This window comes from Poromitra crassiceps (genome assembly GCF_964638095.1).
Source record: "Poromitra crassiceps genome assembly, chromosome: 6".
NCBI classification, from domain to species: domain Eukaryota; kingdom Metazoa; phylum Chordata; class Actinopteri; order Beryciformes; family Melamphaidae; genus Poromitra; species Poromitra crassiceps.
This window is the reverse complement of record NC_139627.1, coordinates 10,985,207-11,012,888: the sequence shown is the minus strand read 5'-3', so window position 1 is coordinate 11,012,888 and position 27,682 is coordinate 10,985,207. Positions and strand designations below refer to the sequence as shown.

The window sequence follows — 27,682 nt, the reverse complement described above, 5'->3', positions numbered from 1 at the left end:
ACAATACAAGGCATCACAGTGACGTGAAGAGACATGTGGACAGACAGACAATACAAGGCATCACAGTGACGTGAAGAGACATGTGGACAGACAGACAATACAAGGCATCACAGTGATGTGAAGAGACATGTGAACAGACAATACAAGGCATCACAGTGACGTGAAGAGACATGTGGACAGACAGACAATACAAGGCATCACAGTGACGTGAAGAGACATGTGAACAAAGAGACAATACAAGGCATCACAGTGATGTGAAGAGACATGTGAACAAAGAGACAATACAAGGCATCACAGTGATGTGAAGAGGCATGTGAACAAAGAGACAATACAAGGCATCACAGTGATGTGAAGAGACATGTGAACAAAGAGACAATACAAGGCATCACAGTGATGTGAAGAGACATGTGAACAAAGAGACAATACAAGGCATCACAGTGATGTGAAGAGACATGTGAACAGACAGACAATACAAGGCATCACAGTGATGTGAAGAGACATGTGGACAGACAGACAATACAAGGCATCACAGTGATGTGAAGAGACATGTGAACAGACAGACAATACAAGGCATCACAGTGATGTGAAGAGACATGTGGACAGACAGACAATACAAGGCATCACAGTGATGTGAAGAGACATGTGAACAAAGAGACAATACAAGGCATCACAGTGACGTGAAGAGACATGTGAACAGACAGACAATACAAGGCATCACAGTGATGTGAAGAGACATGTGAACAGACAGACAATACAAGGCATCACAGTGATGTGAAGAGACATGTGAACAAAGAGACAATACAAGGCATCACAGTGACATGAAGAGACATGTGGACAGACAGACAATACAAGGCATCACAGTGATGTGAAGAGACATGTGAACAAAGAGACAATACAAGGCATCACAGTGACATGAAGAGACATGTGAACAGACAGACAATACAAGGCATCACAGTGATGTGAAGAGACATGTGGACAGACAGACAATACAAGGCATCACAGTGATGTGAAGAGACATGTGAACAGACAGACAATACAAGGCATCACAGTGATGTGAAGAGACATGTGGACAGACAGACAATACAAGGCATCACAATGATGTGAAGAGACATGTGAACAAAGAGACAATACAAGGCATCACAGTGATGTGAAGAGACATGTGAACAGACAGACAATACAAGGCATCACAGTGACGTGAAGAGACATGTGGACAAAGAGACAATACAAGGCATCACAGTGATGTGAAGAGGCATGTGAACAAAGAGACAATACAAGGCATCACAATGATGTGAAGAGACATGTGAACAAAGAGACAATACAAGGCATCACAGTGATGTGAAGAGGCATGTGAACAAAGAGACAATACAAGGCATCACAGTGATGTGAAGAGGCATGTGAACAAAGAGACAATACAAGGCATCACAGTGATGTGAAGAGACATGTGAACAGACAGACAATACAAGGCATCACAGTGATGTGAAGAGACATGTGAACAAAGAGACAATACAAGGCATCACAGTGATGTGAAGAGGCATGTGAACAAAGAGACAATACAAGGCATCACAGTGATGTGAAGAGACATGTGAACAGACAGACAATACAAGGCATCACAGTGATGTGAAGAGACATGTGGACAAAGAGACAATACAAGGCATCACAGTGATGTGAAGAGGCATGTGAACAAAGAGACAATACAAGGCATCACAGTGATGTGAAGAGACATGTGAACAAAGAGACAATACAAGGCATCACAGTGATGTGAAGAGACATGTGGACAGACAGACAATACAGGGCGGGGCAAGGCATCACAGTGATGTAGAGAGACATGTGGACAGACAGACAATACAAGGCATCACAGTGATGTGAAGAGACATGTGAACAAAGAGACAATACAAGGCATCACAGTGATGTGAAGAGACATGTGAACAAAGAGACAATACAAGGCATCACAGTGATGTGAAGAGACATGTGAACAGACAGACAATACAAGGCATCACAGTGATGTGAAGAGACATGTGAACAAAGAGACAATACAAGGCATCACAGTGATGTGAAGAGACATGTGAACAAAGAGACAATACAAGGCATCACAGTGATGTGAAGAGGCATGTGAACAAAGAGACAATACAAGGCATCACAGTGATGTGAAGAGACATGTGGACAGACAGACAATACAAGGCATCACAGTGATGTGAAGAGACATGTGGACAAAGAGACAATACAAGGTATCACAATGATGTGAAGAGACATGTGGACAAAGAGACAATACAAGGCATCACAGTGACGTGAAGAGACATGTGGACAGACAGACAATACAAGGCATCACAATGATGTGAAGAGACATGTGGACAGACAGACAATACAAGGCATCACAATGATGTGGAGAGACATGTGGACAAAGAGACAATACAAGGTATCACAATGATGTGAAGAGACATGTGGACAAAGAGACAATACAAGGCATCACAGTGACATGGTGAGACATGTGGACAGACAGACAATACAAGGCATCACAGTGATGTGGTGAGACATGTGGACAGACAGACAATACAAGGCATCACAGTGACGTGAAGAGACATGTGGACAGTTGGGCTGAGCCGGACAAACAGGAGACAGAGCTGTACATTTGTCTCGTTATCTTCTATTCCTGTAACTGCTGCATGATAGTCTCTATTTGCTCTACTCTTATCTGTAGGTTCTTCTCTGCTGAAGCCGTGACCCACTTTCCTCACAGGCATCATTCAAGTCTCATTTGACGTGTTTCTGACAACTCAGTAAAGCCGACAGGTCGGCTTCATGTCTAGACTCTGAACGTCCCGTGTAATCACAGCTGTGCTTTCATTAGGCCAGCAGAGGGCAGCAGCAGCAGCAGGTGTCACTCCCTTCTACCCATAATGGCTGGGTTTCCCAAAAGCTTCTTTGCGCTAAGAAGCTAATTCAACCCTTCTTAAGGCCCCCTTAAGAAGCAAACGCGTTTCCCAATTGCTTCTTTACGAAGGCATGCGTTTCCCAAAAGCTTCTTAGCGCTAAGAAGCTTCTTTGACCCTCCTTAAGGCTCCCGTAAGAAGCCAACGAAGCCAACGCGTTTCCCGATTGCTTCTTAGCCTAAAATTATCTTCCAATTATCCTCCGTTAAGAAGGCTGCATTTCCCAAAAGCTTCTTAGCGCTAAGATGATCTTTCGTTAAGAAGGTTTTGTAAGAAGGGTCTGGAGCCTTCTTAACACCTTCTTAATGACAAAACACTGGCAGATCCAGCCGCATCAGGCAAAAGGAGATACTTGTGTCCACTGTTCCTCTTGTGTTTTTCCCTTTTTCCTTTCTTTCATGCACCCTTTAGTGTTTAAAATTGGGGAACACTTGAAAATCTCCCCTGTATGTATGGTTACTTGTGTTTTAAATGTTTTACCGTAGGCTATATTTCTCTAATCAGAATGGATTCCTTTTATAATGTTGTGGATTTATATAGCACCTTTCACAGAACCCAAGGTCGCTTAAATTCTGTAGTGTTTCTCTGTTTTGTTGTATGCTGTGTATATAAAGCAATTTGAACTGCAGTCCATGTCTGAAATAAATAATGTTTAATAAAGTTTAACATGACCATGATTAGGTGTTAACAGTGTTTCTCAACCACTGAGTCGTGGCCCACTGCTGGGCTCAGAGTGCCATCAAGTGAGCCGCTCCAGTTAAGATGCTTCTTAAGAGCCTTCTATTTTTTTTATTTTTCTCGACTGTTAAGAAGGCGTTTGGGAAACACTTCTTTGGAGCCTTCTTAACTCCTTAAGAAGCTTCTTAACCCCTTAAGAAGCTTCTTAACTCTTAAGAAGCTTCTTTGTTGGGAAACTCAGCCAATGTCATTCTCTTCCTTTCTCCTCCTCTCGGTCCGTCTCTCATTCCTTTTCCCTCTTCGCCTCTGTTACATTACGTCATTTAGCAGATGCTTTTATCCAGAGCGACTCACAATAGTACATTTTGTCAACAGTAGCGCAATAAACTGTATCACAGTCTTCATCAATCAGACCTTTAAAAAGGATTGTTGATAGTTGAATGAATAAGTATATACTGTATATATATACATACATATATATATACATATATATATATACATATATACTGTGTATATATATATATATACTGTATAAATATATATATATATATATATATATATATATATATATATATATATAGATTAGTGGTTACTTCTGGGAGTAACCTGCACAATAACATCCACAATATCTCTTTCCATATTTCAATCCTTTCCTCACAAACTTGTATATTTCCTCTGTAAGAAACAGCACTGTTCCAGGCCTAGGCAACTCTGGCTCTGGCATTTTTAGTTTTTTTTAAGGAATAAACTAAGTTTTTGCGAGGTTTGCCCCACATTACCAGTCTATACGGTTGATAAACATTGCAGAAAAGCCATAAAAGTCATCACAAAATCAAATAAATTAAAACAATCTATGGTAATTAAATGTTTTCTTGCATACTATAATTCAATGGGTAGGTTTAGGGGTTCACTTCTCTAGAGGAAGGCACTAACACTGCCAGGGTCCCACTGTGGTACAGTACTGTACTAAGAACCTGTCCTCATGGCACCATGTGGTGCCTTTGGGTACTGCAACCATCAATACAACATGTTAAAAGAATACAATTTAGTGCAATCTGATGCAATTCAATGTAATCTAATCCAGTGATTTAAATAAAAGCGCTTGGTACCGTATGTCTGTCCACCGATGGTGCACTTCTTGAAGGCCATGACGTTCTGTGTGAGCGTCCCCGTCTTGTCAGAGAAGATGTACTCGATCTGCCCCAGCTGCTCGTTCAGGGTGGTGGTGCGAGCCTGGGAGGGAAGGGGAAGAGGCCATTTAACAACACGCTCCATCAAAGAGACACCTGCTCCATCAAAGAGACACCTGCTCCATCAAAGAGACACCTGCTCCAACATCAAAGAGACACCTGCTCCATCAAAGAGACACCTGCACAGCTGCTCCATCAAAGAGACACCTGCTCCATCAAAGAGACACCTGCACAGCTGCTCCATCAAAGAGACACCTGCTCCATCAAAGAGACACCTGCACAGCTGCTCCATCAAAGAGACACCTGCACAGCTGCTCCATCAAAGAGACACCTGCACAGCTGCTCCATCAAAGAGACACCTGCACAGCTGCTCCATCAAAGAGACACCTGCTCCAACATCAAAGAGACACCTGCTCCATCAAAGAGACACCTGCTCCAACATCAAAGAGACACCTGCTCCATCAAAGAGACACCTGCTCCATCAAAGAGACACCTGCTCCAACATCAAAGAGACACTTGCTCCATCAAAGAGACACCTGCACAGCTGCTCCATCAAAGAGACACCTGCACAGCTGCTCCATCAAACAGACACCTGCACAGCTGCTCCATCAAAGAGACACCTGCACAGCTGCTCCATCAAAGAGACACCTGCACAGCTGGGGGTTTGAGTCCGTTTGAATTGCTCGAGACTTGACGCATGAAGAGAAGACGTAAGACTTCTTTCTTTTTCTTTTTTCTTTTTACTATGCTATTACAGATACAGGCTTCATGAACAACATTCAGAGAGCCTAGCATTGATCTGCAGCTACTCATAAATATATGTGAGACTGATTAAGTATGATGAATAGAAGTCCTTGAGTTTTAGGGTCTGGTGCTGAGGAGGTGTTTGTTCAGTCTCTTCTTGAAGGCATCAACATTACTTGATGTAATGTCTCCAACAACCGCAGGGGGAAGGCTGTTCCATGTTGCTATGGCAGAGCGGAGAAAGCTCCTGTCCAGGCATTTGGTGTTTGTCCTGGGCAGTGACAGGGCATGGTTGGGTGTCTGTCCTGGGCAGTGACAGGGCATGGTTGGGTGGGAGCCTCCGGGTGGTTCGACCTGGGACATGAGCGGGGGGTAGTAGCGCTTTCAGGTCTGCCGGGCACTTGGTAGTGTGCATTTTGAAAAGAACAGTTGTTGCAGCAACTGGCTCAACTTGGTGATGGCGAAATCCTTATGGGCAGAGTCCTCATCCACACCTATGATTTTAATTGCCTTTTTTTGCCGTGGGTTCAGGACTTGACTTGACTCTTGACTTGTACTTTGAAAAGGTTTTTAAATTCTTGACTTGAGATCTCGTGTTTGTGTAAATGACTTCGATTGAAAGTGATGAGATTTGTTCCAGCAGACGACTCAATTTAAATGTTTTCTGAATCTATGTGGAATGAGTGGAATTGATTGTTGAAACCGAGTATAGAAATCAAACTCATGACACTCTTACCAAGTTTGTATCCTATTAACACCATATTGCACTGAAAAGCCCTAGATATTTAGTTTTATTTAAGATATTAAGTTGATACTGGTCATTCTGCCCACCGATTTTTTTTTTTTTTTAATCACATAATTGCAATTAGATTTTTATTTTATTGTCAATATATTTCAGCTCGAACACAAAAGTAATGTTTTTTTTCCATTTCCAGTTTTTTGGAATCAACAAGTGGGTGGTTAGAATGTGAGGAAACATGGCGGTAAGTTCACCAACCTTAGCTGGCGTGTCTTTCCCTGGAAAATACATCTGCAGGTCCCAGTTGATGAACTTGCTCTGCCCGAGGCGAATCACTTCCACACTGAACACAGAGCAGAGGAAGTGGAGACAGCATTAACACTTCCACACTGAACACAGAGCAGAGGAAGTGGAGACAGCATTAACACTTCCACACTGAACACAGAGCAGAGGAAGTGGAGACAGCATTAACACTTCCACACTGAACACAGAGCAGAGGAAGTGGAGACAGCATTAACACTTCCACACTGAACACAGAGCAGAGGAAGTGGAGACAGCATTAACACTTCCACACTGAACACAGAGCAGAGGAAGTGGAGACAGCATTAACACTTCCACACTGAACACAGAGCAGAGGAAGTGGAGACAGCATTAACACTTCCACACTGAACACAGAGCAGAGGAAGTGGAGACAGCATTAACACTTCCACACTGAACACAGAGCAGAGGAAGTGGAGACAGCATTAACACTTCCACACTGAACACAGAGCAGAGGAAGTGGAGACAGCATTAACACTTCCACACTGAACACAGAGCAGAGGAAGTGGAGACAGCATTAACACTTCCACACTGAACACAGAGCAGAGGAAGTGGAGACAGCATTAACACTTCCACACTGAACACAGAGCAGAGGAAGTGGAGACAGCATTAACACTTCCACACTGAACACAGAGCAGAGGAAGTGGAGACAGCATTAACACTTCCACACTGAACACAGAGCAGAGGAAGTGGAGACAGCATTAACACTTCCACACAGTTTTTCTGGCTAAGTAACATCAGACTGAAGTCCACTGGTGGAAAAAAGTGCCTTAAACTTGCATTCTTTGTAATGGCCAGCAGGGGCGACTCCACTGGCTGCGAAAAGAAGCCTGATTGTATAGAAGTCAATAATCCCTGACTTGATGTACGACCTCCGTAAAGACTTTCCTAACAAGTCTATGGTCTCAATCTCTAGTTTCAAGTCTTCTTCAACACAGCCTGATGTTCATTTTAGTAAACTATGGTCCCATTTAGAGTCAAATAGACTCATAAAGCAGACTATGCTTTGGGGCGTGATTGACAGGTCGCCTGTTCAGCTTGCCGATCACAACCAACAGCAGGCGGTGCTGTGGCTATGTGGGAAACCCCTGGTCTTACGCTCGCTGCTCCATAAACTGTTAACATGGCCCATGAGAAGCCTATGGGTGACGTCGCACTCACTACGTCCATCTTATTTCACAGTCTATGAGTAGTACTAGCAGTAGTAGTAGCAACAGCAGCAGTAGCAGCAAGCAGCAGCAGTAGTAGCAACAGCAGTAGTAGTAGCAACAGCAGCAGTAGTAGCAGCAGCAGTAGTAGCATTTGTCCTAACCTGACGTATAGTGAAATGGGCACCATGGTGTTGAGGACGATGATGTAACCCCAGAAGCTGAGGAAGCCCCTGTAGGAAGCCCCCTGTTCTTTGCCGTCCTTCAAGTACCAGGCCTTGGAGCCGATCTCATCGTACCAGAAGGTGTGACCGATGGCCAGGCCGGCCGCCACCAGGATCAGCAGCGCAAAGATCTGCAGAAGGGACCACAGGGTTTATCTGGTGACTTCGGTTTCACCAGGAGGAGGAGGAGGAGGAGGAGGAGAAGAAGAAGAAGGCAAGGACAACAAGGGGTACAACCCAGTTCTCTTATGAGATATCTCCCTGTGTGAACTAGAAGTTGTTCTGGTCGGCCATCTTGAAGACCGTCTCAAAGCTCTTTTACCTGATTAGGGTAAAAAAAAAAAAGTTGTAGCTGTGACCTGCTGCCACCGTCATGCCACAGTCTCTCTCCTCGCAGTGGGAGGGACTAAGACACAAGGAAAATACGCAAGGGAGGGAAACGTTCGCAATTAAGACTCGAGAAATGGGACGTACCCAAGGAGGAGAAGCAGGAAACGAGATGAACAGACAAAGCAGCTTTATTTCTATGGCACTTATCTAAAAGCCACGTTTATCAAATGCTTTACATGAGTAGCCTGGTAAAATACAACAACATCCTGATCAGATCACATGACCACTGCACAGATCAGTCTGGACTTCCAGACACCCACATCGATTTCAGTGTGGGCGGGACTCCTTGCCTTGACAGAAAAACTCAGCCAATATCCCATTCCCTTCAGCCAATCAGCATCGTCAAATCCAATATCCCATTCCCTTCAGCCAATCAGCATCGTCAAATCCAAAATCCACTTGGAAGAACAGCAAAAACGTCTTATGCGCCAAGAAACTCTTGTTCTTGATTAATTGTCGTTATTGAGGTTTTTTTCTACAATAACTGCACTTATGCCTGTGTTTACTCTACTAACATTAACGTTACCGCTTGTGGCGTTGGGAGACGCCATTACTGTTATGCCCTGATTGGCTGGTTACATCATCAACTACGATGCAGTCCCTGATTGGCCCGTTACATTGTCATTTCAGGAAATGGATATGGGCGGTTGGAAGTCCAGACTGATCCGTAGAGCGCAACAGCGAGGTCATGTGATCAGGATGGTTTTTACCGGGCTATAACGTGAAGGCCTAAAAAAAAGAATAGTAAAATACATAATGTCACAAATGAACACAAGAGAAAATATTAAAAATAAGAATAGATATCGGACGAATAAAAACACACAAGTAACAGATTCCTTCGTAACACTGAAAACATCTGAACTGGACGAATGTAAAACAGATGAAATGAGGGGCTGAATGACACAAGGTGAAAGTGAAACACTGATTGATTACGGCGATGTGTCAGATGCATGCTGGGAAGGCGTGTGAGCAGACTTACCGTGTAGACCATGTAGTTCATCAGCTCATCAATTTTGGTCCTCTTAAACCTGGTCTTCCCTCCATTCCTCATGATCTTGGTGTCGCCCCCTACAGCACAACCACGTACAGTGTCAGTGCCACAGAACATGTGTCAGAAAATGGGACCAATCATTTTAATTGGCTATCCACTGCTTTAATTTGATGACGTGAAATCAATGTTTGATTTGATTTTTCTTCTTCTCTTATGAGATATATTCCTTTGTATAAGTGTAAACACCATGTACTTTTATACTTCAACTTTTAGTATATTTTTATTATTATTTATTTACACTTTTTATTTGAGTATGGAATTTGTCTAAATTAGTCAAAAGTTTGGACACACCACATTTTCCTTTATTTTTTTCAATTTTCAACATTTTAGACTAATAGTGAAGGCATTGAAACTATGAAGTTACACAAATCAAATCAATCAAAACGATCTTATATTCGAGTCTTGATAGAAAGGCAAAGGCTTTGGAAAGAAATGCATGCATACTGTAGGATCAACTTCACTATTTATATTTGTCTGAGAAACACATTTCAGCAGAAGCCTTTAGATCAAAATGGCTTCAAGAGAATGAGGAGCACAGAACATTCAGTGCAGACTGGTACTAGACTCAGTTGTCAGTCTCTCTCCGCGTCACTCACCTAGAGACTGAGAACTTTGTCACAACTGCGCGGGAATGATTTGAGAGTAAAAAGAAACCGTGTCACAGAACCAATCCAGAGTCTCTGTGCAGAAGGGGCGGTGACATGCACAAGTCGTGTGCTTGTAAACGGATAAAACAGAATCAAGTAATGTAACGTTGCTCGGGACATCCATTTTTGATTTTTTTTAAGTTATTATCTCTGTGTTACAAAGCGTATCTCCAGTTTGTTTCACTACATAATAAGATAATGGCGGGAGCGCGTCATTTCCGGTAACTTGACAAAGGGGCGTCCGTCGGTTTGTTACCAGCCGTTCTTGCCGCCGTTCAAGAAACCTGTGTCTGCGTGTGCGTAACTGTGAAGATGACCAGTCCGTGGCACTCGTCTGTGTGTGCGTACCTGCGAAGATGACCAGTCCGTGGCACTCGTCTGTGTGTGCGTACCTGCGAAGATGACCAGTCCGTGGCACTCGTCGGTGTGTGCGTACCTGCGAAGATGACCAGTCCATGGCACTCGTCGGTGTTGCGGATCGTGCAGCCTCTCAGGAGCATGTTGTCCAGGTCCAGCGGGTAGCGCTCCCTCCGCCACAGCATCATCCCCGTAAACTTATCCAGACGGTTGTTCGGCTCCTCGCACTCGATGAGACCTGCAGGAGAGACCAGATGAGCAGAGGTTTAGTGTGCAAGAGATACCAGATGAGACCAGATGAGCAGAGGTTTAGTTAGTTAGATCAGAGCTGCAGGAGAGACCAGACGAGCCCAGATGAGCAGAGGTTTAGTTAGTTAGATCAGAGCTGCAGGAGAGACCAGACGAGCCCAGATGAGCAGAGGTTTAGTTAGTTAGATCAGAGCTGCAGGAGCGACCAGACGAGCCCAGATGAGCAGAGGTTTAGTTAGTTAGATCAGAGCTGCAGGAGAGACCAGACGAGCCCAGATGAGCAGAGGTTTAGTTAGTTAGATCAGAGCTGCAGGAGAGACCAGACGAGCCCAGATGAGCAGAGGTTTAGTTAGTTAGATCAGAGCTGCAGGAGAGACCAGACGAGCCCAGATGAGCAGAGGTTTAGTTAGTTAGATCAGAGCTGCAGGAGAGACCAGACGAGCCCAGATGAGCAGAGGTTTAGTGGGAGTAAAAATATCAAACTGGGGAGACACGAGGAGCCTGGGTAGTGCAGCGGTAGATTCCCTGACTGCCAACCAACATGAGGGTCGTATGTACGAGCCCCCGTTTTACCTCCAGCTTGGCGCAATTGGCCGTGTCTGCGGGTGGGAAGCCGGATTAAGTGTGAAAAATGAATGTATAGTCCCAAACCCTGTCTGTTTCTGGTTGTATTCAAGAGAATCTCTTATGTAAAATACACATTGCGTAATCTAAACTCAAATAATACTTAATCATAATTCTTATCTGTTAAAAGTTGCAGTTATCAGCTGAGCAGCTGTGTGTGTGTGTGTGTGTGTGTGTGTGTGTGTGTGTGTGTGTGTGTGTGTGTGTGTGTGTGTGTGTGTGTGTGTGTGTGTGTAGGGGTGGGTTTGGTTGGGGGCTTGTCATCAGACTTTTAATGTTTTTTTATTTTATTTTTACCATTATGATTATTTGCATTCTCTTTTTTCTTTCTTTGTTCTTTATTAAACTGAGTGACACGCTAACTCATTTCCTTGGGGGGGGGGTTAGGGATGGGGCAGGGAACATCGTAACCAGACAATCAGGAATGCCGCTGACCAAACAGAAATGGCTGCCTGTCTGCCTCGAACAGTAACATCAACGTTCGTCGAGTTTAAACAGTCAGGGGGAGTACATCAACAGTTTTTTTTCGCTCCACTGTTTCCTCAATCTCACTGAAGGTCTGAGGTTGAAGAGTGTCCTTTACTTATTATAAATTGCGCCTTAATGTGTGTGTTTTTTTTTTACATTTTTTATTTTAATATTACACAAACAAGACAAAACAGACAAACAGGCTCAGACACAGGGGAAAGAAATGAAAAACAAAACAAAAACAAAACAAAACAAAAAATATAATCAACATTACAAAGTGGTGCCGCCAGCCACCTAAGGTGCTTATGTTCTTGTAAACGATATACCTGGGATCTCACTCAAGGGGTCTATGGGAAGCCAGCCGGGTGAGTCACCCGTCACCCCTAGCCTCGTTGAGGTAAACTAAAAACGGGTCCCAGATAGTTATACATTTTCTAAGTGCATTGGTTCTCAGGAGCCGCGCCTTAATGTGATTAACAGCTGTATAACTATAAGCTAATGGAAAACCCCAAATGAACCACTGTATACACACAGTGCTGAGCCACTGTATACACACAGTGCTGAGCCACTGTATACACACAGTGCTGAGCCACTGTATACACACAGTGCTGAGCCACTGTATACACACAGTGCTGAGCCACTGTATACACACAGTGCTGAGCCACTGTATACACACAGTGCTGAGCCACTGTATACACACAGTGCTGAGCCACTGTATACACACAGTGCTGAGCCACTGTATACACACAGTGCTGAGCCACTGTATACACACAGTGCTGAGCCACTGTATACACACAGTGCTGAGGGATTCACCATCAAACTGGGCCATTGGGTACTGTGAGTGTGTAGAGAAATGTTTCAACGTTACCGTCAAAGCGAGCCAGCTGACTCTCCTCCTGCAGCCGTTCGTCTGTCACCCTCAGACCAAACTTAAACTTCAGGTTGGTCTCTCTGCAGGGTGACAACAATATATAGAGTATTAGTTCAGTTAAAGACCAGCTGAAATGACATCTCAGGGTCTGTGAAGATGTAACCCGACTGGAAACAAACATTGCCCTGATTGAAACGAGGTAGAGAGGTGGGACATAATGTGTGGAGGAGTTTGATTGGACCGTTCTGGGACTGGAGTTAACACATTGGACAATCCTGGTGCTTGAATTCTGTGAATCCCACTCGGTGAAATCGATGGATCCCACCGGACTTGGGGGAAGAACACGCCCGCACTGCTCCGCAGTGTGCACTGCAAAATAATGTATTTTACCGGACAAATCTGAAACCTACCTCTCTACCTACTTCTCTGTGTGCTCAGCTACGATCAGGAACGCTTCCCTTAGCACTAGAAAGCGGTAGATTTAAGGCTACCCCTGAAGAAGAAAGACTCTGCTTACTTTGTGAGCTACACGAAATTGAAAATGAGGTTAATTTCTTGTTTTACTGCACTGCGTATGATAACGCAAGGGATGTACTCTTTAGCAAAATGTCCTCTATCTATGTTGACTTTTTTGAGCTGGATGACTATGAGAAACTTGAGCTATGTTTGGGAATCTTCCTCATTGCAAATTGTATCTGTCAAGCATGGGAGCAAAGGCAGAACCTTCTATTTAGAGATTGATATATTGGTTTTTATATTGCTGTCCGGCCCATTGGGGTCTTACAAACTTGTATTCTAAATGTATCATGGTTGTGTTGTTTATTGTTCTGTTTTATTGTTGTGTCTTGTAAACCCATGGGGGTTGGGCACCTAGAGTGCATGACAGGTAAATCAATCAATCAATCAATCAATCAATCAACCTACCGGTCACCTTTCAATAGCAGTCCATGTACAAACACAATCTATCTATCTATCTTATCTACGGTATACATTTGGCAATGTGGACTGTTTGTTTCAAGAATGTTGTCCGGCCACAGCTATGCTGTTTTACGTGCGATCGGGCTGAAACTTTCAGGGGGTGTAAAGAGCACCCGTGCGGGAGACCTGACGGAGCCAGATTTTTTTTTATCAGTGATAATGTCATCAGTGATGTCATCAGTGATGATGTCATCATCAGTCTAAGGCTATATAAGACTGAGACGATGGCTTCTGCCCCTGGGCTGTGCGGGTGACCTGACAGAGCCGGATCTTTTAATTAGGCGATTGTCCTAATTGTCATCAGTGATGTAGTGATAATGTCATCATTGATGTCATAGAGCAGGCGAGGCCACGACGCGCACTGGTCATCAGTAATGTCATAAGAGCAAGTGTGCCCGCACAGCGGGCGAGCTGCAGGGCGGGTGAGGCCGCACAGCGGCCGAGCTGCGTATGCAAGCTGCAGGGCCAGCTCGGCGAGCTGCAGGGTGGGCGACCCCTCGCAGCGGGCTCGCCCAGGAATCGAGCGGGCGCAGCGTGCGAGACGCCTAGTATGATATTTGTATAAATATGATATTCCTGGAATGCGAGTTTAATGAGCCAGTTACATGTCCTTTGCATTCTACATTAAATTAAGACACTACCGTTAGTTTTATTTTGTATGTTACATACTTATTGGCCAAGTATTAACATTTATGGGCTTAGAAAAGTGTGCCCAGGTTACAGGCACTAGGCAGCCATCTTGCCTGCTCAGAATGTTCTCCTAGCCTGAAGATTGATTGACAGCTGTCATGTCGTGGTATGATTGTTGACATGTAGTAGAAATCTGATAGTACTAGCTGACGTCAGAAAACGGTAGTTTATTGTTATGAATGAAATCTTGAAAAATGATCTTTTGATGTGAAAAAATTTGAAAAATGAAATAAATTAGATTTTTGTGATACACTGGCATAGATTATAGCTGCACTGAATAACCAGGGATGTCATCTAAAATAGAAAAAATTTAATTTTTCTTTCTAAGTTAAGTTAACCTGTTCAGCAGCAATCAAGGAAAAAGATAAATTTGCCTTTCTCGCATTCAAAATGATTTGCTCTCAAATAAGACAAACATTACATTCTCTGGTGCAGCCTGCCTGCCAAAAAGCACAGAATCAACATGGGGAAAAGCGGCTAACAATGTATTTTAGTTGCCAGTTGATGTGTTTGATGTGTCCATTGAAAGGCCGTGTTTGGTTTGTGGGTGTTTCCTGCAACGCTTCCCACATATTCAGTCTGCTCTTATCAGGCGGAACTATTGACCGAACGCTTGAGAGAAAATCACACATCAAACAAGAAGTGGTAAGTATGATGAGGGCTGCTGCAGCCTGAACAAAATACATCAGTTCAAATGCTCTTCACCAATTACATTTTTGTGTAACCAAAAAAACAACAACATAAAATCATTACATGCAGTTCATCATGTAATAACAGTCTGTAATCATAGTATTTTGTCCTCTAAGGCAGTGTAGTTCAAATGTATCATAGTTTGTTTCAATTCTATTGGGAGGATTTTATTGGAATATTTTGTAAGTGCTAGTCTCACAATTTATTGTTCCAAACTATTCAAATATTAATCAAACTTTTGCAGAAAGTGGGAATGAACGGACAGAAGCCGATATGTTTGAAAGATTGATGATAGCTCGTCGAGGTTTGAGTTGTTCCTTCTATTTTGCACTTTGCAACTTCGTCAATAAATGCTTTTATATGCAAATATTTGAACAAAATAAATAGAAACTATGTTTGCATGTTTACGCTTCAGTTCACACGACAGCTCAGCTAATTACAGACATTTCAGCTCAAATATGTAGATCAGGTTCAGGTCAGTGACACGGAGTTAAGATAAGGGTGAGGTTTTTTCCTCACGTCTTCGGCAGGTTAAGGGGAAATGTGAAGTCTTACCCGTCCAGCTCGGCTGTTTCTACGTAGCACAGACTGTTGGGGTTGGAGCTGGACAACAGCAAGATGTCTGCCTGGGAGACGATAAAAAAAGACACACCAAACACCACAATAAGGAAATTAATTTGGTATAATTCATCAAACATATGGGGGGGGGGTTTAGGGTTCAACATGGTTGATGACCAAACATGGAATCAGTGTCAGCCAACAACAGACTGAAAAACAACATGGAGAACTGTGACTAAGAATAATGGCATGGAAAATATATGAATAGTATTATATTATTATGGTAAAGTTACTTATGGTTGTGATAACGTTTCTCATGGTTATCGTACAATTTCTTATGGTTAAGTAGGTTATGATAAATGTCATGTAGATAAGAGATTATCAAACTTTTTCATATTACACACCCTTAATTTAGTTAAGATTTTGTCTCTCAGACCCAAATCTGATTTTATTTTTTTCATGATTTTGTCCAGAATTCCATGACTATCTGTATTATAGGCAGAGAGAACAGTGAAACTATTTATTCTTCTACATTCTCTAATTGTGAGTTAACTCCAACTTTAACAAATCTTCAATTTGCTGAGGGCTCCTTGGAAACCCCTCAAGGACCCGTTGGTGGTCGCCGGACCACATGTTGAGCACCACTGATGTAGATGGTCTTACCGGTATGTGGTCATTTTTCTTCAGGCGAACTACATCTCCCACCTGGATGTTCATCCATTTGGACTCTTGAAACCTGAAAGCAGAACGTCGCCACGTTTTATATGATGATGTCATTTTGTTGATTTAGAGACACTTCATAAACTAAACGAAACATCTGCCACATAATAATATAATGACACATTTGACAGGGACAACAGCACGACGACATACAGACATAATGTATGTCGTATGTATGTATGAACAGTGGGAACACGACTACATACACGTATGTATGTCGTAAGGTACCGGTATATGTAATCTATGTCCACACAGACATACATCAGACATGTAGGTTTCAATCACTAGTATGCGCACTCAGGCAGCATGCAGGTCATATTACAAAACACTATACTGAATTTAGAAAAAACAAGTCTTTACAGCACATGAGCAAAGGATATCCAACTTGAAAGAAATATAAGAAATGGAAAGAATGACGGATACAATCTGACAAGTGTATTTCTAGATGGGCTTTGGCAGATGAGTTGATCCTCTCCAACATATCAAAATCTATCTATTAATAATGTGAAATCCTCCTCATCCCTTTTTTGCGGTCTCTTATCTCATTATTTATTCATGAGGATCTGGTTGTATGAGAGTCTGTCATGACCTTTTTTGTTGTTTTTCTCAACAACGATAAAAAAAAAAAAAAGTCTTTCTAGTTCATCTAAGGCGGCGTTCACACACAACGCGCTCATTTGAGCTGCCAGCGCCTTTCTGCAATTCAAGTAAGGACGCGCCAAGCGTGCTCCTCTCTCAAGGAGCGCACCTGGCGTTTAAGCGCTGGTGGCGTCTTTTGTTTTTGGCGGAGCGCTCTGGGCATTTAAGCTGAAAAAAGTTGAACAGTTGGAGGAAAAGCACGCTGCTTTGTCTTTTCACATCTCCTACCTGTTCTCCTCCCAGAGGGATCTTCAACCGCCGCTGCTGCCAGAATTGGCAATAATCTGGCTTTCATGTTCACAGTCAACAACATGTGAAAAAGACAATTATGCGCACATCCAAAAAACGTACAGGTGCTGGACAAAAGGTAACTAGAACAAAAATATATATTTTTTGCTTGACAAAGATCCTGTGAAGATCGAAACGTTGCAAATGAAAAACCATTGATGGAGCCTCAGTGTGCAGACTCGATCTTTTTGTCACAGTCAACAACATCAAACAGACGAAAGCAGCTGGCTACCGTCCGTGTGATCGTTGTGTCCTAAACTGTGCTGCACGCGACTGCAGGGGGAAACAAAACAAAGCACAAAAAGACCGCTCCGTTTTCACACACGTCCTGTGTGAACGCCGCCTTAGACTTTTAAAATGTCATCACACGGTCAAACAAGGACTTGAGCTACTTGCCGTCCTAAAGAAGTACCATCAACTTGATCAACTGGTTGATAACTCATTTGAAGGTATCAACGAGCTCTTAAGATTAGGTCCCGCCCCCTTTCTTTTGAAATGGCAGATACCTCATTTTGAATCACTACTCAGTTTGAAGCAGGCAGAAGCTCCGTTTGTTCTCACCTGCCGTCCAGAAGCACCTCAGACTTCCTGTTGTTGATTTCCTTGTCCATCCTGTGGCGAGCCTGGAGGAGAGACAGAGGTCCATGTAACAAACACCACCGCCCAAAAAATGGTTAACAGATAAGACAGGTGTGACGTTTCAAATGGGCCACACCTACAAAGTGCGGTACAGGTAAGAAAGCTTTTTAAATTTTTACTTGGCGACATTTTTAATCATTCAAATTTAGCTGGGTGGTTAATAACACTTTTTTGTGATGTGACAAACTCAAAGGACATGCATTTTTGGTTTCCAGGGGTAAATTAAGCTAATTACAGTATTGTTTTTGAAGTTTTCATCGTTCATATTCACTTTTTTTAGAATTATCGAGATAGTATTGTATATCGCAATACTAGCGCATTCACGACTACTGAATTTTAGTCGTCATCGACTACTCCCAAAAAGTACTAGACTCGTCAATTAATATCGTGGGAGATATTTTCTTTTTTTATCACCCACTAAAAATGATCAATTCTCGTCAAAAATGTCTCAAAAACGGCCAGTAAAGGGTTAACTAATGCAGGCGGGACCAACCTGGGGGTATGTGAGATAGCAGAGATTGGCTCGTGAGAGGCTGTTTATAAATGACTAAACTCTGGCAACTTGTCTAAGCTGGAGATACCGACTGTTTGACTGCAATAAGTCTCTCCCTCTCTAAATACCTTAAATGTAACGTGTAGAAAATGATTGTTCAAACAAATCTATGTTCAATTTATTTATTAATTAATTAATATTGTTTATACCAAAAAACCACAGATGAACGATTAGTCAACTATGATGCAGAGTGTCGACTAGTGGTTATAGTCGACTAGTCTGTGAAAGCCCTACGCGATACAGGCCTTACACACACACACACACACACACACACACACACCGCTCCACTCACACAGCCACACACTCACCAGATCGTCAACCAGGTCTTTGATGGCAGTGATGCCCAGCACTAGGACCAGGGGGACCAGTGTGGTGTACCAGGGGAGGGTGGTGATCTCCGGGATGATCTGACAGTGACAACACACAGGGAGCAAAGGGTGAGAGCCAGCAGAGAGAGAGCCTGTCCTCCACCAGGACCCCACCCCCATCAAGCCTGTCCTCCACCAGGACCCCACCCCCATCAGCCATCACAGGTGGCTGCGTGAGAGGCAGCAGAGAGCCTGTCCTCCACCAGGACCCCACCCCCATCAAGCCTGTCCTCCACCAGGACCCCACCCCCATCAGCCATCACAGGTGGCTGCGTGAGAGGCAGCAGAGAGCCTGTCCTGCACCAGGACCCCACCCCCATCAGAGGTGGCTGCGTGAGAGCCAGCAGAGAGCCTGTCCTCCACCAGGACCCCACCCCCATCAGAGGTGGCTGCGTGAGAGCCAGCAGAGAGCCTGTCCTCCACCAGGACCCCACCCCCATCAAGCCTGTCCTCCACCACCCCCATCAGCCATCACAGGTGGCTGCGTGGGGTGGGGTTCATGGCACGGTGGCTCAGTGGTTAGCACGGTCGCCTCACAGCAAGGTGGTCCTTTCTGTGTGGAGTTTGCATGTTCTCCACACGAGGGCATTCACGACTAGTGAATTTTACTAGTCGACTAGTCGTCCCTAAAGGTAGTCGACTTCTTTTTTTTTTTTCTTTTTTTTTTCTTTAAGAAAGAACATGAGGTATTTACACGACATACATGGACTATCATATCCCATATCCCATATCCCCCACAAAGAATTGGCCAAACAACCAAACAAAAACAATGCATTCAGCTCCTATCCTGATAAGCCTAATGACACTGGGGTAAAAAGTTCTTAAAGTCAAACTCTGTATGTGGTTGCCATATTTTGGGGATGTCTAAGAATCTGCCTTTGCTCTTGTAGTAAATGTTATCCAACGTATGGTAGCTTGAGAGTTCATTCCACCAGTGAACTATAGCTGGGGGATTGGATGCTTTCCAATTCAAAGCTATGCATTTCCTAGCTGCCAACAGGGCAAGATCTATGTATTTACTTTGAATGCATTGTTTTTGTTTGCTTGTTTGTCCAATAGTCTTGTTTGTTCTTGGATTATTGTGTATCTTATGCAGTTTTCTTGTTTTGTTTTGTTGTGTTTTGATGTTCTTTGTGGGGGATATGGGATATGATAGTCCATGTATGTCGTGTAAATACCTCATGTTCTTTCTTAAAGATTAAAAAAAAAAAAAAAACGACTAGTCGACTACTAAGCACAGTGTCGACTAGTGGTTTTACTAGTCGACTTGTCTGTGAATGCCCTACCCCACACGTGTTGGCGTGGGTTTCCTCCAGGCGCTCCGTTCTCCTCCCACAGGCCAAAGACATGCTGTGTCTGTGTAGTATCACAATGTAATCTAGTAAAATGCCTAGTACGTATATGATGTGTGTAACCTATTTTGTGTAGTTAGGTCCAGATATACGAATTGTAGAAAGAGGAAAAAGAACGCTGCTCGGCTTCAGGAATCCGTTATAAAACTGGAGAGGTGCTCATTGGAGATGGGGTTCTTGTCCATATATATTTGGACATTGAACACAGTCTTCATCATTTTGGCCCTGTACACCACCACCACCTGTACACCACCACAATGGACTTGAAATGAAACAATCAAGATGTGCTTCAACTGCAGACTTCCAGCTTTAATTTGAGGTGTAGGAATTACATTACCGGTACATTTTAAAGGACCAAAATTACATTGTAAGGGACCAAAAGTAATTGAACAAACCAACATAATCATAAATCAATTTGTCACATTTCATTCTCAGGATGAATTCGCGCAATAGTATGTGCTCATATTCACCCAGATGCTTCAGAACTCAGTGGACGGCGCTTCACAGTGCAGATGGACAATGACCCGAAGCATACTGCGAAAGCAACCAGAGCTTTTGAAGGCCAAAATGATGTCCAATGTCCAAATCTATATGGACCTAACTGTATATGGTGTTGTATGATGATGCTATGTAAGTAAGTCCTTCCTGAGCCATGCTTGTGATCAGGAGCTAAACTGATGTTGTTGAGACACACCTGTAAGATGAGCAGGGCCAGGAAGTAGAGGTTGGCGGCTCTCTTGAACTGCTCAAACAGGTTGAGGGGGATGAAGGTCAGAGCGTTGTACTTGTACGTCTTGATGCCGTTCCCCTGCACAGAGAAGAAGCACAACATCAGTACACTGAGGACACATGTTCCCCTGCACAGAGAAGAAGCACATCAGTACACTGAGGACACATGTTCCCCTGCACAGAGAAGAAGAACATCATCAGTACACTGAGGACACATGTTCCCCTGCACAGAGAAGAAGAACATCATCAGTACACTGAGGACACATGTTCCCCTGCACAGAGAAGAAGAACATCATCAGTACACTGAGGACACATGTTCCCCTGCACAGAGAAGAAGAACAACATCAGTACACTGAGGACACATGTTCCCCTGCACAGAGAAGAAGAAGCACAACATCAGTACACTGAGGACACATGTTCCCCTGCACAGAGAAGAAGAACATCATCAGTACACTGAGGACACATGTTCCCCTGCACAGAGAAGAAGAACATCATCAGTACACTGAGGACACATGTTCCCCTGCACAGAGAAGAAGAAGCACAACATCAGTACACTGAGGACACATGTTCCCCTGCACAGAGAAGAAGCACAACATCAGTACACTGAGGACACATGTTCCCCTGCACAGAGAAGAAGAAGAACAACATCAGTACACTGAGGACACATGTTCCCCTGCACAGAGAAGAAGAAGCACATCATCAGTACACTGAGGACACATGTTCCCCTGCACAGAGAAGAAGAAGCACATCATCAGTACACTGAGGACACATGTTCCCCTGCACAGAGAAGAAGAAGAACATCATCAGTACACTGAGGACACATGTTCCCCTGCACAGAGAAGAAGAAGAACATCATCAGTACACTGAGGACACATGTTCCCCTGCACAGAGAAGAAGAAGCACAACATCAGTACACTGAGGACACATGTTCCCCTGCACAGAGAAGAAGAAGAACATCATCAGTACACTGAGGACACATGTTCCCCTGCACAGAGAAGAAGAAGCACATCATCAGTACACTGAGGACACATGTTCCCCTGCACAGAGAAGAAGAAGCACAACATCAGTACACTGAGGACACATGTTCCCCTGCACAGAGAAGAAGAAGCACATCATCAGTACACTGAGGACACATGTTCCCCTGCACAGAGAAGAAGAAGAACATCATCAGTACACTGAGGACACATGTTCCCCTGCACAGAGAAGAAGCACAACATCAGTACACTGAGGACACATGTTCCCCTGCACAGAGAAGAAGAAGAACATCATCAGTACACTGAGGACACATGTTCCCCTGCACAGAGAAGAAGCACAACATCAGTACACTGAGGACACATGTTCCCCTGCACAGAGAAGAAGCACAACATCAGTACACTGAGGACACATGTTCCCCTGCACAGAGAAGAGGAAGCACATCATCAGTACACTGAGGACACATGTTCCTCTGCACAGAGAAGAAGCACAACATCAGTACACTGAGGACACATGTTCCCCTGCACAGAGAAGAAGCACAACATCAGTACACTGAGGACACATGTTCCCCTGCACAGAGAAGAAGAAGCACAACATCAGTACACTGAGGACACATGTTCCCCTGCACAGAGAAGAGGAAGCACAACATCAGTACACTGAGGACACATGTTCCCCTGCACAGAGAAGAGGAAGCACATCATCAGTACACTGAGGACACATGTTCCCCTGCACAGAGAAGAGGAAGCACAACATCAGTACACTGAGGACACATGTTCCCCTGCACAGAGAAGAGGAAGCACATCATCAGTACACTGAGGACACATGTTCCCCTGCACAGAGAAGAAGAAGAACATCATCAGTACACTGAGGACACATGTTCCCCTGCACAGAGAAGAAGAAGCACAACATCAGTACACTGAGGACACATGTTCCCCTGCACAGAGAAGAAGAAGCACAACATCAGTACACTGAGGACACATGTCCCCCTGCACAGAGAAGAGGAAGAACATCATCAGTACACGGAGGACACATGTTCCCCTGCACAGAGAAGAAGAAGAACATCATCAGTACACGGAGGACACATGTTCCCCTGCACAGAGAAGAAGAAGAACATCATCAGTACACGGAGGACACATGTTCCCCTGCACAGAGAAGAAGCACAACATCAGTACACTGAGGACACATGTTCCCCTGCACAGAGAAGAGGAAGCACAACATCAGTACACTGAGGACACATGTTCCCCTGCACAGAGAAGAAGAAGAACATCATCAGTACACGGAGGACACATGTTCCCCTGCACAGAGAAGAAGCACAACATCAGTACACTGAGGACACATGTTCCCCTGCACAGAGAAGAGGAAGCACAACATCAGTACACTGAGGACACATGTCCCCCTGCACAGAGAAGAAGCACAACATCAGTACACTGAGGACACATGTTCCCCTGCACAGAGAAGAGGAAGCACAACATCAGTACACTGAGGACACATGTCCCCCTGCACAGAGAAGAAGAAGAACATCATCAGTACACTGAGGACACATGTTCCCCTGCACAGAGAAGAAGCACATCAGTACACTGAGGACACATGTTCCCCTGCACAGAGAAGAGGAAGCACATCATCAGTACACTGAGGACACATGTCCCCCTGCACAGAGAAGAAGAAGAACAACATCAGTACACTGAGGACACATGTTCCCCTGCACAGAGAAGAAGAAGAACAACATCAGTACACTGAGGACACATGTTCCCCTGCACAGAGAAGAAGAAGAACAACATCAGTACACTGAGGACACATGTTCCCCTGCACAGAGAAGAAGCACATCAGTACACTGAGGACACATGTTCCCCTGCACAGAGAAGAAGAAGCACAACATCAGTACACTGAGGACACATGTCCCCTGCACAGAGAAGAAGAACATCATCAGTACACTGAGGACACATGTTCCCCTGCACAGAGAAGAAGAAGCACATCATCAGTACACTGAGGACACATGTTCCCCTGCACAGAGAAGAAGAAGAACAACATCAGTACACTGAGGACACATGTTCCCCTGCACAGAGAAGAAGAAGCACAACATCAGTACACTGAGGACACATGTCCCCTGCACAGAGAAGAAGAACATCATCAGTACACTGAGGACACATGTTCCCCTGCACAGAGAAGAAGAAGCACATCATCAGTACACTGAGGACACATGTTCCCCTGCACAGAGAAGAAGAAGAACAACATCAGTACACTGAGGACACATGTTCCCCTGCACAGAGAAGAAGAAGAACAACATCAGTACACTGAGGACACATGTTCCCCTGCACAGAGAAGAGGAAGCACATCATCAGTACACTGAGGACACATGTTCCCCTGCACAGAGAAGAAGCACAACATCAGTACACTGAGGACACATGTTCCCCTGCACAGAGAAGAGGAAGCACATCATCAGTACACTGAGGACACATGTTCCCCTGCACAGAGAAGAGGAAGCACATCATCAGTACACTGAGGACACATGTTCCCCTGCACAGAGAAGAAGCACAACATCAGTACACTGAGGACACATGTTCCCCTGCACAGAGAAGAAGAAGAACAACATCAGTACACTGAGGACACATGTTCCCCTGCACAGAGAAGAGGAAGCACATCATCAGTACACTGAGGACACATGTTCCCCTGCACAGAGAAGAAGCACAACATCAGTACACTGAGGACACATGTTCCCCTGCACAGAGAAGAAGCACAACATCAGTACACTGAGGACACATGTCCCCCTGCACAGAGAAGAAGAACAACATCAGTACACTGAGGACACATGTTCCCCTGCACAGAGAAGAGGAAGCACATCATCAGTACACTGAGGACACATGTTCCCCTGCACAGAGAAGAGGAAGCACATCATCAGTACACTGAGGACACATGTTCCCCTGCACAGAGAAGAGGAAGCACATCATCAGTACACTGAGGACACATGTTCCCCTGCACAGAGAAGAAGAAGAACATCATCAGTACACTGAGGACACATGTTCCCCTGCACAGAGAAGAAGAAGCACATCATCAGTACACTGAGGACACATGTTCCCCTGCACAGAGAAGAAGAAGAACATCATCAGTACACTGAGGACACATGTTCCCCTGCACAGAGAAGAAGAAGAACATCATCAGTACACTGAGGACACATGTTCCCCTGCACAGAGAAGAAGCACAACATCAGTACACTGAGGACACATGTTCCCCTGCACAGAGAAGAAGCACAACATCAGTACACTGAGGACACATGTTCCCCTGCACAGAGAAGAAGAAGAACATCATCAGTACACTGAGGACACATGTTCCCCTGCACAGAGAAGAAGAACAACATCAGTACACTGAGGACACATGTTCCCCTGCACAGAGAAGAACAACATCAGTACACTGAGGACACATGTTCCACTCGACTTGACTTGGGTTCTGGTGACTTGGCTCTGACTTGTACTTTGATGACTTGAAACGGTTTCTAACGTCATGACTTGAGATCTTGTGTTTGTGCAAATTATTTACATTTAAAGTGATCGAGATTTGTTCCAGCAGACGACAGATTTTAAATTATGATTAAATTTATTGAAGTGGAAACTGATTAGAGAAATCAAACTCATGATCATCGCACCAAGTTTTTATCCCATTAAAACCATGTTGCATTGAAAAGCCTAGATATTTAGTTTTCTTTAAGAGATGAATTTGATACTCAGTGGACTCTTGATTTGTTCTGACTTGACTTGCTGTTCTACATTCAGACTTGAGCCTTGACATTAATGACATGGACTGGACTCGCTAATCTACATTTAGACTGGCGACTACTCGCCATGTAGCCGAGCAGTGTGACAGACACGCACACAATCCTGCAATGTCACCAGTATTTACATAAACAGTAGCAACACACACAAATAGAGGAGACATTATTGCAGGAAGTCTCAGTCTCTCAGTCTCTCTCTCTCTCTCTCTCTCTCTCTCTCTCTCTCTCGGCTGCTGAGCCACTCCTACACTGACTGCACTGTACTGACTCAAACGCCGTGGAAACAGAACCGAGGTCTGTCAGTAAATTCTAGAACGGGACAAAATATGGAGAGATTCAATAACGTCATCTTAACGCGGTCCGATTCAGAGTCTACAACTTAAAATTCTGCATAAGGCATATCTAATGCTACGTTCCATTTGCACTCGGAAATGGGAACTCCGAGTTCACAGACGGGAACACCCCGACGGACCGCTCCGGAACTCTGATTCCCTATCCGCCCCTTCCCTCACCATGCCCCCTACCACTGCTCCCCTTACCCAGCTCTTGAATCATGACTCTCTATGACCTCCCTATCCCGAGCTACGGCACCTTGTCCCTAGCCCGGCCCCCTTCACTAAACGTCCACGAGTGTGTGACTGATAGTGTCCCGATGCCATCTTCTGACCCCGGCAGGCCTGCTGGCCAGCGCCGTGGGAAAGAGGTCAAATGTACATGCATGTGAGGCTTCCCCTGTAATTTGTACAACAGCTAGAACATTTCACTGGGACCAAAAATATGTTTTTTATGTTTTTGTTTTGTAAAAAGTGACTACGGTGTTGTTCTACGGTCTCCCCTGATCCTAAATATAGCTGAATCGCTTGGTTCGACAAAAAGTAAAACTGTTTTTATAAGCATTTTACGAAATGTCTATGGAAAAATAAATGGCGGATGAAATCCCTTGGGTGTGACTTTGGCTCTGTATTGGGGTGAGGTAACACAACAAATAGGAAGATGAGAACAGGCACATTTTTATCAAAGATATGTTCACGTGTTTCCAGATGGTGCTGCATTTCATGTGAGATAACCATCTGAACTCATTATGGCCTGGTTTCCACTGGACAGCAGACCATCTGAACTCATTATGGCCTGGTTTCCACTGGACAGCAGACCATCTGAACTCATTATGGCCTGGTTTCCACTGGACAGCAGACCATCTGAACTCATTATGGCCTGGTTTCCACTGGACAGCAGACCATCTGAACTCATTATGGCCTGGTTTCCACTGGACAGCAGACCATCTGAACTCATTATGGCCTGGTTTCCACTGGACAGCAGACCATCTGAACTCATTATGGCCTGGTTTCCACTGGACAGCAGACCATCTGAACTCATTATGGCCTGGTTTCCACTGGACAGCAGACCATCTGAACTCATTATGGCCTGGTTTCCACTGGACAGCAGACCATCTGAACTCATTATGGCCTGGTTTCCACTGGACAGCAGACCATCTGAACTCATTATGGCCTGGTTTCCACTGGACAGCAGACCATCTGAACTCATTATGGCCTGGTTTCCACTGGACAGCAGACCATCTGAACTCATTATGGCCTGGTTTCCACTGGACAGCAGACCATCTGAACTCATTATGGCCTGGTTTCCACTGGACAGCAGACCATCTGAACTCATTATGGTCTGGTTTCCACTGGACAGCAGGCCGTCTGAACTCATTATGGCCTGGTTTCCACTGGACAGCAGACCATCTGAACTCATTATGGCCTGGTTTCCACTGGACAGCAGACCATCTGAACTCATTATGGCCTGGTTTCCACTGGACAGCAGACCATCTGAACTCATTATGGTCTGGTTTCCACTGGACAGCAGACCATCTGAACTCATTATGGCCTGGTTTCCACTGGACAGCAGACCATCTGAACTCATTACGGCCTGGTTTCCACTGGACAGCAGACCATCTGAACTCATTACGGCCTGGCTTCCACTGGACAGCAGGCCGTCTGAACTCATTACGGCCTTATAATTATAAATAACTAGGAATACAAAAGCACAAATAGAACAAATTTAAAATATAACTTGAATTAAGAAAAAATATCAAATATACACATGTTGTCTATGACTTAA

At 44.3% G+C, this 27,682-nt stretch overlaps 1 protein-coding gene across 1 annotated transcript in view; it reads right to left on the bottom strand.

Moving 5' to 3' along the window:
• atp8b1 (ATPase phospholipid transporting 8B1) overlaps nucleotides 1-27,682 on the bottom strand; it is a 104,317-nt gene that overhangs the window by 28,688 nt on the left and 47,947 nt on the right. Inside the window, exons 4-14 of the mRNA XM_083639137.1 lie at nucleotides 20,795-20,908; nucleotides 18,689-18,787; nucleotides 17,750-17,811; nucleotides 16,205-16,277; nucleotides 15,539-15,609; nucleotides 12,623-12,705; nucleotides 10,493-10,651; nucleotides 9,338-9,426; nucleotides 7,909-8,099; nucleotides 6,537-6,621; nucleotides 4,715-4,838 (exon numbers count right to left, since the gene is read on the bottom strand). Of these exons, the coding sequence (XP_083495263.1) occupies nucleotides 4,715-4,838; nucleotides 6,537-6,621; nucleotides 7,909-8,099; nucleotides 9,338-9,426; nucleotides 10,493-10,651; nucleotides 12,623-12,705; nucleotides 15,539-15,609; nucleotides 16,205-16,277; nucleotides 17,750-17,811; nucleotides 18,689-18,787; nucleotides 20,795-20,908 (1,150 nt within the window). The remainder of the gene's footprint in view (nucleotides 1-4,714; nucleotides 4,839-6,536; nucleotides 6,622-7,908; nucleotides 8,100-9,337; nucleotides 9,427-10,492; nucleotides 10,652-12,622; nucleotides 12,706-15,538; nucleotides 15,610-16,204; nucleotides 16,278-17,749; nucleotides 17,812-18,688; nucleotides 18,788-20,794; nucleotides 20,909-27,682) is intronic.